The sequence below is a fragment of the Lipotes vexillifer genome, unplaced genomic scaffold (genome assembly GCF_000442215.2).
Source record: "Lipotes vexillifer unplaced genomic scaffold, Lipotes_vexillifer_v1.1 scaffold645, whole genome shotgun sequence".
Classification (NCBI taxonomy): domain Eukaryota; kingdom Metazoa; phylum Chordata; class Mammalia; order Artiodactyla; family Lipotidae; genus Lipotes; species Lipotes vexillifer.
Window position 1 is genome coordinate 681,277 of NW_006777439.1, and position 11,042 is coordinate 692,318.

At 44.2% G+C, this 11,042-nt stretch overlaps 1 protein-coding gene across 1 annotated transcript in view; it reads right to left on the reverse strand.

The window, feature by feature from the left end:
* The window catches only part of CHRNA1 (cholinergic receptor nicotinic alpha 1 subunit), a 16,629-nt gene extending 15,587 nt beyond the window's left edge, over positions 1-1,042 (reverse strand). The window contains exon 1 of the mRNA XM_007451071.1: positions 995-1,042. Coding sequence (XP_007451133.1) covers positions 995-1,037 — 43 coding nt within the window. The 5' untranslated portion in view covers positions 1,038-1,042. The remainder of the gene's footprint in view (positions 1-994) is intronic.
* Between the last annotated feature and the right edge of the window lie 10,000 nt (positions 1,043-11,042).

The window sequence follows — 11,042 nt, forward strand, 5'->3', positions numbered from 1 at the left end:
CACCACCACCACCACCACCACCACCACCACCACCAAGCCAGCTTTGGCTGGATCGAGTCCAAATCCCAGAGGATATAGTTTATCAGAGTTTAGGCTATTTCCCTCAACTCTGCTATTGAAAACCATTTATAATAAAGCTCTTCACCTCTTTTGCCCAGAAGACCTGTGTTTGTCAGAGCAGTATTAGAGAAGAGAAATCACAGAATGTCAGTCGCCTTGTTTCTCAGTTGAGATGATATCACCAGTAAACTTTTATATGAAGCAATCAGCAAACATCTATTTCCCCCGACCGGAAGTTTGGGATTCAGGATAGCTTTTCAGCTGCTGTGTTGTGACACATTCCAGAGTTGAACGCAGGTCAAGGGCTGTGCAAGGTTTTATGGTTTCAATTCAAACCCAAACCTACATATAGTAGTGTGCTTTAAAAGAAAAAAAGTAGGCCGTAATCCATTCATGTGAGTTTTTTTTTTTAGCTTCAGAAGTTTAAAAAATTACAAAATATTTCATCTCTCATGGAGAGAGTTTAGTTACAGTTATGAAAAGGTTTCTCCCTCCAGCACATGGAGCTGTCAATCTATCTTCATTTTCAGAATTCTCCTAGAGCCATAAAAAGACTTGTTAACCATACTGCTTGTGATTATAAGTCACCCTTCTGAGCTCCTATAGTTGTTCAACTATGATAGCAGCTCCGGGATAGTAGATGAGGTGCTGAATCAGATCATACGGATTTACTAAGATGCAGGCACTGAAGGAAAGAGAGATTGAATGTCTACTCTGTAGCTTTGGACCAGGCAGCTCCTACTTTAATTGGATGACCCAACTAAAAATCTTTATCCACAAACCCAATCAAGCCAACATCGGTGAGAAACGGACAGAGCAGCCTGGGGCTGGTGAAGCCCTGCCATTCTGTGTTCCCATCAAAGAAGCAAGACTCTGGTTCGGGGGCTTCTAGTGCTTCAGCCTCAAAGGAGAGCCCCGCAGCCCTGGCACTTACCTGAGCAGAGGCCAAGGAACAGCAGCAGTGGCCGGGGCTCCATGGGCTGGTGGTGGGGTGTTCGCCTGGGCCGCTCTCTGGCTGGACACTCAGCTGCTGGAGGGTTTGGCAAGTGAGTGAGCTGAACCAAGCTATCGTTTACACCACCTGTTTGTGGCAGTGACAGCTGGGCTGCCCGGAGCCCTGGAGCCTGGGGCTGAGGTCCTTACGTTATTGCAGGGCGGACACCTCACACAACTGCTGGAACTTTGACAAGTTGAGGGTGAACTGCACTGTGTTTTCAATGCACCATGAGTCAGGTTTTCATAAAAAAAAAAAAAAAAACCCACGTTAGAGTAGGGAATGAATTATTTTGCCCGGTGAGCAACTCCCTCCCTTTTGTATAAACCAGAACCTCATCTGTGTGGATTGATTTGATCAGGGTCACTGGGTCTGAGTAGATAGTCAGCTGTGTGTGTAAGACACGGATCATCCTAAATCACAAAAGTCCACATTCTACAAAGAGGAAAATTTATTTGCTCTGGTTCCCTCTAGGCTGAGAATGCCTGGGGCTTCTGTGAGGGAATGAATTTGAGAAGAGTGGGGTTGGTGCCGCTGGAGGGAATTCCATGTTTGATTGGGTTTGGTTTCAGTGGCTTCTTCCATAAAACTGGTTTTACGATGGCCCCCGGAGTGGCTGTCCCCAGCCCTGTCTCTGTATCAGACAATACCTATCCTGCAGTGCGCCATTAGCGACAGCAAACAGCCCACCTCCCATGTCCTGTTATTCAAGTGAGAAGTAATTAATGGGAAAATTGTCCCACTGCATAAGCGCTGTTCCAGGCTCGTACTTCCTGCTCTCATTCCTCTGCCTACTCTCAGGGAAGCAAAGAGCAGAGTGCTTCAGTTTCTCAATTTATTTGTTTAAAAAAAAAAAATCCCGAAAGCCAGTAGTTAGTAATTGCTCAGTCATAGAAGGATTTTTACCAAAATAGAAAAGGGAGCAGTTATTTAAAGGCACCCTGCCGGTTCCTTCCTTGCTTCCTTCTCAAATTGAATCAGGTGACGAAGGTCCCTTCACCTGACAGCCTTATCTTTATTCATTTCTGTCTCTTTTCTGTCTCAGTGTCCCCACCCTGCCACCTCTCTGATAACCCATTGCTGGGTCTGCTTCTGGGTCTGCTTCAAGACAGAAGCCCAAGAACAGCATCCTGGCCAATTCCCCCATTCCAGTGAGTCCAAAGAAATAATTAGGGAGAGGACTGGGAGTGTAGTGAAGAGAGCTTAGAGTCTGCATTATTTATATATTTTTTGCTTTAAATTGTGGGAGATGTGCTGTCAACGAAAAAATTGGTTCCCTCCTTTCCATAGCATAGCACTGTGACTACAAAGCCAGGAATACATCCTTTCACCCTGTCCCTTACATCTACATAGAGCCATGGGACTGAGTTCTAGAAAATGAAATGGGAGGGGAAATTTTATGAGACTCACCATCCTCCCACTTGAGCTCGTCCATGCTCTTCTAGTCTCTGACTGGCTGGAATGGACATGGAATGGACATGACCCCCAGGGTGACCTTGGAAACCACATGTTGAAGGGGGCTTTGCTTTTGATATCCTGAATCCTTGAATGACTCCAGGGAGGAGGGCGCCCCATTGGCCCAGTTACCACCCAGCTCTATTTCATGAGAGAGAACAAAACTTTGTGTCAAGCCATCAAAATTCTTGGATTTATTTGTACAGAAGGTAGTTTTATCATCGTTAATACAAAATTTACTCCCTTGCATTGGGGATCCTAAAACATGTAGCACAGTGGGGAAGGTAAGAAAATTGGTATTGGAGGCAGAAAAGATGAAGATAATAGCAAATTACTTGATAAAACTGTTGTCCTGGATTTCTTCATGAGCAAAGTATGTACCAAGCTGGTGGCTCTGGAAGAGGTTGGAAAACACAAAGTCAGTGTTAGGGTTTTTTTGTCTGTTTGCTTGTTTTGTTTTCTGGCCACACGGTGTGGCTTGCAGGATCTTAGTTCCCTGACCAGGGATCGAACCCACGGCCCTGCAGTGGAACGGTAGAATCCTAACCACTGTACCTCCAGGGAATTCCCAGTTCTTACTGGCTTTGCCTAGGGAGTCTGTACAAGGAAGAGTCAAGCTCAGGCAACAATTGGTTGGTTCAAGAACAGAAATGAAAGGGATAGGATGAGTCCAGAAATCTGGAGCCTTCCGCTTTGAGCCCTAAGAGTAAGTGATAACATGGAGAAGAAAAATAAAAAAGGCTCTGAGCGACAAAAGCCCATTAGGACTTCTCAATACCTGGTCTCACCACTGTAGCAAAAATCGTTTAAGGTTGCTCTCTTCACGCTCAGGCCAATTTCTTTCCCAGAGGGCTTCAAGATGCTTTCCATTAAGTTGGAGGAGAGAAGCCTAGGGGTTAGGGTGCAAAGAGGTAAATCAGGCTTGAGAATTGTGTCTGGTAAAGAACCCTAGGTGTGCATACTGTCACGTGCAAATGACTGCAAAGAAAGATTTCAGAAGCTTACTAAATATTTGAAGGAATTGTATGGCCAAAGAATTCTGTGTTTTTTTAAGAGTTTTTTTTTTTAACATCTTTATTGGAGTATAATTGCTTTACAATGTTGTGTTAGTTTCTGCTGTATAACAAAGTGAATCAGCTATATGTATACATATATCCCCATATCCCCTCCCTCTTGCATCTCCCTCCCACCCTCCCTATCCCACCCCTCTAGGTGGACACAAAGCTCTGAGCTGATCTCCCTGTGCTATGTAGCTGCTTCCTACTAGCTATCTATTTTACATTTGGTAGTGTGTATATGTCCATGCCACTCTCTCACTTTGTCTAGAGTCTGTCATACAGAGTGAAGTCAGAAAGAGAAAAACAAAAACCGTATGCTAACACATATATATGGAATCGAAAAAAAAAAAGGTTCTGATGAACCTAGGGGCAGGACAGGAATAAAGATGCAGACGTAGAGAATGGACTTGAGGACACGGGGAGGGGGCCAAAGAGTTCTTGAACTCAGACTACAAAAACTTTGGTTGCCCAAGCCTTGAATCAGTCCTTGGGTACCCAAAGATGCACTGGGGGAAAGCAAGCTACAGTCTCTGCAGGAGGGCACTGTCCACACTGCTCACCTCACATGCGGCCTTGGAGATAACGGACCAGGAAGAACCCCGGCAGAGGGCACATCCAAGAGCCACGGAGGGCAATGGACAAGGGAGCTCTGCCCAGAGAGCAAAATCAGAGACTTAACCAAGGAATTGTTGCAGACCCTCTCAGTGCCCAGCCACGTTCCCTTGGCTTTCACCTCGACTTGGAGAAATCTACTGACTGCCCACCCTGGCTGTAGGACAGGGGACACGATGGAAGTGCAAGGGAATTAATGCCCCGCAAAACAGCCCTCAACCACTGTCGGAGGATAAATTCCTGCCTAGGATGGGATAACTGAGGCACTCTCTGCACTGCGTCCCAGGGTTCGTCCATGGGATGGAGTCTTGGTTGCCCCTAGTGGACGTGGCCTGACAGCCTTGTCTTTATTCATTTCTGTCTCTTTTCTGTCTCAGTGTCCCCACCCTGCCACCTCTCTGATAACCCCTTGCTGGGTCTGCTTCTGGGTCTGCTTCAAGACAGAATTTCTTGCACTGTCTGGGCAAGGGATCTTCATGATGATGTGAGTGGGTGCCTTTCCCACGTTTCCACCATCTTACCTATTCTCTTCTGTGGGCGAACTGCTGGAACTGCAGACTAAAAAATAAATAAAACTGCTATCATCCACAGGAGTAAACCTATTTTTTTTTCATTGAAAAGTTTATTATTAGAGTAATTCAACTTTATTATAGAAAAATTGGAAAACAGATGAACAAAAAGAAAAAATTTTACCCATGATCCTTCTACCAGAAATATCTATGGTTAATGGGTTATTTTATATACATTCAGACTCTTTCCATGCATTTATGTATGTTTTATGTATTTGTGTATTTATTTTCACTGACCCCAAACCCTACTTTATGTTACTTGAAGTCAAAAGATTTCCTTTAATTTTTAGGTTTTTATGCTAGGGAAATGATATTTTCAGGAAAAGATTAATTTTTTTGCAGTTTTATTGAGGTATAATTGACAAATAAAATTGTAAGATATTTAACATGTACAATGTGATGATTTGACATCCATATACATTGTGAAAGGATTCCGCCCATGCTTTCATTTATTAAAAATTTTTGTCGGGGCTTCCCTGGTGGTGCAGTGGTTGAGAGTCCGCCTGCCGATGCAGGGGACACAGGGTCATGCCCCGGTCCAAGAAGATCCCACATGCTGCGGAGCGGCTGGGCCCGTGAGCCATGGCCACTGAGCCTGCGCGTCCGGAGCCTGTGCTCTGCAACGGGAGAGGCCACGACAGTGAGAGGCCCGTGTACCGCAAAAAAAAAATTTGTCATTGGGCATTGCTATGTGCCAGGCACAGTTCTAGGCATTTGGAATACATCAGTAAATAAAATGAAGATTTCTGTTCCTCAGGAAAAATGCATTCTAGTTGGCGGAGATTTTCAAGAAAAAAATATATAGAACTATACTCCAATTAAAAAATAAATATATATACAGATAATAAGTGAATTGTTTAGTATCTTAGGTCAAATGCTATGGAAAAAGTAGAGCAGGGTAAGGGGGATCGGGACAGCTGGAGAGGGGTCGCAATTGTAAACGTGGTAGGTTGAGGGTACACGTCAATGAGGATGAGGCATTTATGCAAAAACCTGAAGGAGGCGCAGATATCTGTGGTATGAGCATTCTGGGCAGAGTAAGCACCAATAGAGGTCCCCAGGGGGAATGGGCCTGGTGTGCTGAAGACAGAGCAAAGGAGCCAGCCCGGCAGGAGCAGAGTGAGCGATGGGGAGACGGCCAGAGGATGAAGTCAGAGAGTAGACTGGGGGCGGAGGGGACTCAGCACACCTTGTAGACTTTTACTCTGTGTGGGATGTGGAGCCCCTGCATGGTTTTGAGCGGGAGTGACATGATCTGACACATGTTGTAAAAGGGCACCTCTGGCTCCTGTGGCGATGAGAGGCTGTAGGGGAGACAAGGTAGGAGCTACACAGTAATCCAGGAGGTGGATGGTGGTGGATGGGGCCAGAGTGGACGCAGTGAGGGGCCATGACAAGTAGTTGGATCTGGGAGCTATATTCTGACACTAGGGCTAACGGGATTTCCGGAAGGATTGGAGCTGGATGCAAAAAAAAAAAAAAAAAAAAAAAAAAAAAAAAAAAAAAAAAAAAAAAAAAAAAAAAAAAAAAAAAAGAGGATGATGGTTAAAGATGATTTGCAGGGTTTTGGCCTGAACATTATGAAGGTTTTATGTGCCAACAAGTGAATTAAGGAAGGCTGTGGATGGAGCAGATTAAAAGGGAGGAAAATCATGAGTTCTGTTAGTTTGAGGTGTGTCTATTAGAAATCTGAGCCGGCAGTTGGATTTAGGAGTCAGGGGTTTAGAGGAGAGGTCTAGACTAGGGTAAATGGTGCTTAAAACCACGACTGGATAAGATCAAAGGACTGAGTATAGACAGAGAAGAGAACTAACATCAAAACCACAATGAGCTATCACCTCACACCTGTCAGAATGGCTATCATCGAAAAGACCACAAATAACAAATGTTGGTAAGGTTGTGAAGAAAAGGGAACCCTCGTGCATTGTTGAGGGGAATGTAAATTGGTGTAGCCACTGTGGAAAACAGTATGGAGGTTCCTCAAAAAACTAAAAATAGAGTTGCCATATGATTCAGTGATTCCATTCCTGGGTACATATGCAAAGAGAATGAAAACACTAATTTGAAAAGATACATGCACCCCAATGTTCACAGCAGCATTATTTACAACAGCCAAGATATGGAGCAACATAAGTGACCACCAACAGATGAACGGATAAAGATGATGTGGTATACGTATATACAATGGAATACTACTCAGCCATAAAAAAGGAAATTTGCCATTTGCAGCAGCATGGATGGACTTGGAGGATATTATGCTTAGTGAAATAAGTCAGACAGAGAAAGACAAATACTGTATGATATCACTTATAGGTGGAATCTAAAAATTACAACAAACTAGTGAATATGACAAAAAAGAAGCAGATACAGAGAACAAACTAATGGTTACCAGTGGGGCGAGGGAAGGGAGAGGGTAAGATAGGGGTAGGGGATTGAGAGGTGCAAACTACTGTGTGTAAAAGAAATAAGCTACAGCAAATGGAATATAGCCAGTATTTTATAATTGAAAAAAAAAGTTGGGAAGAAAAGGAGGATGCAGCAAAAACTGAGAAGGAGGAAACACTGAGGCAGGAGGAGATTCAAGAGAGGATGGGGTTCTGAAAGCCACACAAAGGGCTCTGCAAGGAAGAAGGTGTGGCCCGCTGTGTTAAATGCTGCTGATGGAGCCCATGAGACGAGGACGGAAATGACCACAGGGCTTAGGAATATGGCGGCCACTGGTGACCTTGACATGTACAAAACCTGACTGGAGTAGGTTTAAGAGGGGAGGAATTAGAGGGGCTTTACTGCAGAGCATAACAAGGAAATGAGGTTGTAGCTGCTGAGAGAAGTCGTCCATAGAAGTTTTTTTGTTTTGTGCTCTTTTTGGGGAAGGGAAAAATAACAGCATATTTACATGATGATCATGATGACCCAACAGTAACAAGAAAAAAAAAATTGTGTAGTAGAGAGCTGGAAGAAAACACCCATATAAATGTTTTCAAAAATGAGATTTGCTATACATACTTTTCCATAACTTACAGAGTATATAATAGGCTCCCAGTCAAATAATGTCTCTACATTTTCATTTTTAATGGCTGTAGAATATTCTATTTTTTGAGTGTATGATAATTTGTTTAACCAACCCCTCATCACTGGACTTTTGGGTGATCTCCTTTATTTATTTTGCTGTTACAGGCAATCATGCAGTGGACATCCTTATAAACCAGGTAATTTTCTGATTGTTGCCTTAGGATAAGCTCCTAAAAGTGGAAGTACTGGGTCAAAGAATGAAAAGATTTTAAATGATTTTAATGCATATCAAATAGCCCACATCCCTGTTTTAGAGTTGATCAAAGCCATTCAGGTCTGTCCTTATCACAATTATATTTTTCTGTTATACCTATCACAGTTGTGTACTGTTACATGTATTTGTGTGATGATCTGATTTATGTCTGTCTCTCCCACTAGACTGCCGACCAGCGAGTGCAGAGACAGTGCCTGATTTTGCTTACTGCTGTATCCTCAGCTTTTGGCCCAGAGCCTGTCCCATGGTAGGCATTCGGTTAATAATTATTGGTGATGGAATGAATAAATGCAAAGCTTAGTTCAGTGCATAGGGGAGCAGATCACTCTGATCATGTCATTTGGAGGTAGAAGGAGGGATGGCAATCAGTTGCTCCAGCGCCTCTCAGGGTACCTGGTACATAGCTACTAAAGTGTTTGTAATTGACTAATTAAATAATGCACGAATGAAGGGTACTGCTTTTACAGAAGTCCACCTTCTTGGGTGGCTTATTGAATGGAATAGTTGTGGATCCTCCCAAGGTCAGTTCTTTGGAGAAAACCCTCAGTCTGTGTCTGTATTTTGGTGCCTCTCCCAGGAGCCTGGCTACCCCTTAGCCGAACCCTCCTGTTCCCAGCGCTGAGCTCCTCCTTCCGGCGGCCAGCAGGTGGCAACAGTGGGTCATTGAAGTGACGGTGGGGCGGCTCTCCCGCCCGGAGCACCGCCCGCGGTCCCCAGGGTCTGTCGGGGTGCCGTCCACCCGGAAACCTGAAGGCAGGAGGCTCAGATGTGTTCCTGGGGACCCCGGAGCGGTGGTCTCCCCTCGGGAGAGCTGGGAAAGAGGGGTCAGCTCTCAGCCCCCACGACAGAGTCTATTTTATAGTTCCCAGTTCCCAGGAATCCTTACTGGACAGCTCAAGAGCTAAATGAAACTCATTTGAAAACCTGGCTTCTTCTGGCTCTGAGATTTTACCCAGTTCACACCAACTGACCCGCCTCTGTCATTGTCTCAGTCTGTCTGAAATGGTCAGTTTCTTTTAATTCAGATTTTTTTCAGCCAAGCTCAGTGCCGGGCAGTTCAGGCTGACAGTTTCGTAGGAATTACTGGATCTGTAATCATTGGGTTACAGAAATGCTTCTTATGACGTACAAAACAGGTTGCTGCCCACTCACCATGGGTCCACCCTATCTTGGTGCTGTTTTATTCCAGAGGCTGGGATGGATTTGCCCCCATCCACCTTTGCTCTCTCTCTCTGCTTTGTCCCCTTGAGACTAATGATAGGGAGGAAATCACCATTTGCCGAGATCCAGCCGTCTACCATTTCCTTCTCACAGCCACCCAGAGGGGTGGGTGTATGTTAACGTGCCCAAGCCCACTTAGGTCGTAAGTAGCAGAGATATTTCTAATTCCATATATGGTGCTCTGGCCACTACACTCATGGTCCAAACAGTGCTCCAAGAGGCCCCTCAGAGGGGAGATGTGGCCTAGCGGTGGTGCTTCTTGCCTCTCACCTTTGTTTCATCTAGAGCAACTGCACTTGGACTTAAAAGAAAAAAATTATATACATATGGGTGTATATATAAGGAAAGCTTACATAATATTTTATGTACTTATATAAAATATAAGCAGAAGTTCTGAGCCTCAGAGGATATGTTGATTCCAGTGTGCATTCTGACACGTGACTCATGGCAGAAATGTGCACTGTGGCTATAAGACAAAGCAGAGTTCACAGGAACTGCAGCAAGGCCTTGGCCCTTGCAGCGCCAGGATCTAACCACTTGATTAATTCAGGAAATGCTTTGATGACAAAATCCTTCTGCAACTGGCTTCTCACGTTCTCTGGGACAAACACAAATCAAGGAAAATGAATCTGATGCAAAATCAAATGTGTCCCGCTCCCACTCTCTGCCTGTAACAAAGGGTGTGTTTTGAACTTTTCTTTGTCACCCAGAGTCTGGGTAATAGCAGTCTGAAGGAAAACTAAAGAAGCCTGTGAGGCCAAGCTGAATGACAAGTGAAAAACTGGGGCAGAGAAAGAGGGAGTGGGGAGAGAAAAGCCTCTGGCGGGGTGTCTCGAGCTGGGAAGGGAGAGAGAGAAGGAGAGAGTGCTAGTCAGAGAGGAATCCAAACAGTATTGTTAAGGAACTTTGCTGGAGATTTAAAGTACACTCCTACCTTTGGCATTTTCTCAAGAGACAGAAAAGATTTGAATTGTTTAAATTATATTTTCCTGCAGGGCTGGGTCCAAGACTGGACCATGTAGGATTCTGGGTTTGTATCCGTTACATAAGCAAACTTCAGTCTTTGCTGTCCTCTGGAAGAGTCAAAACCATGCATGTTTTTCAGTTTCCTTTTGTCAGCTGCCTGAGTTTCTATTCTGAGAGGTGCAAACTGTTAAACATTGTTGTTCACTTGTGTTCCCTAAATAACTTTTAATTAGTTTTAATTTGGACCAAGAATGTTCCACTGTTGACATAGTGACAGGAATTATCAAAAGTAAAATTAATAAGGAGCTCCAGAAAAAAACTTGCACTAACATTATAGAATTTTATCATATCTATCTCAGCAGAGACACAGATAATTTTAATTTTTTAATGTTGGTTTTTTTAATGATTTTCTTCAAAGTAATGATTGCATTGGAAAGAGGTTACTTAAACCTTATTTTTCACTTCTCTAGCATCTTCCACTTCTCAAGCATCTTTCACAATGGAATTTTTGTGTTGTCTTTCAGTGAAATTAACTGCATCAGTTCAAGAAATGCAGTCAAATCAGCAACTGTGTGTAGCCTTTGAAACCTCATGTCCAGCTGGATAGTTATTGCATTTATTACACAGTGGAAAACAATGAGCAATGACACTTTCACCTGAAAAACTGCCAAAAGGGCTTCCCTGGTGGTGCAGTGGTTGAGAGTCTGCCTGCCAATGCAGGGGACACGGGTTCGTGCCCTGGTCCGGGAAGATCCCACATGCCGCGGAGCGGCTGGGCCTGTGAGCCATGGCCGCTGAGCCTGCGCGTCCGGAGCCTGTGC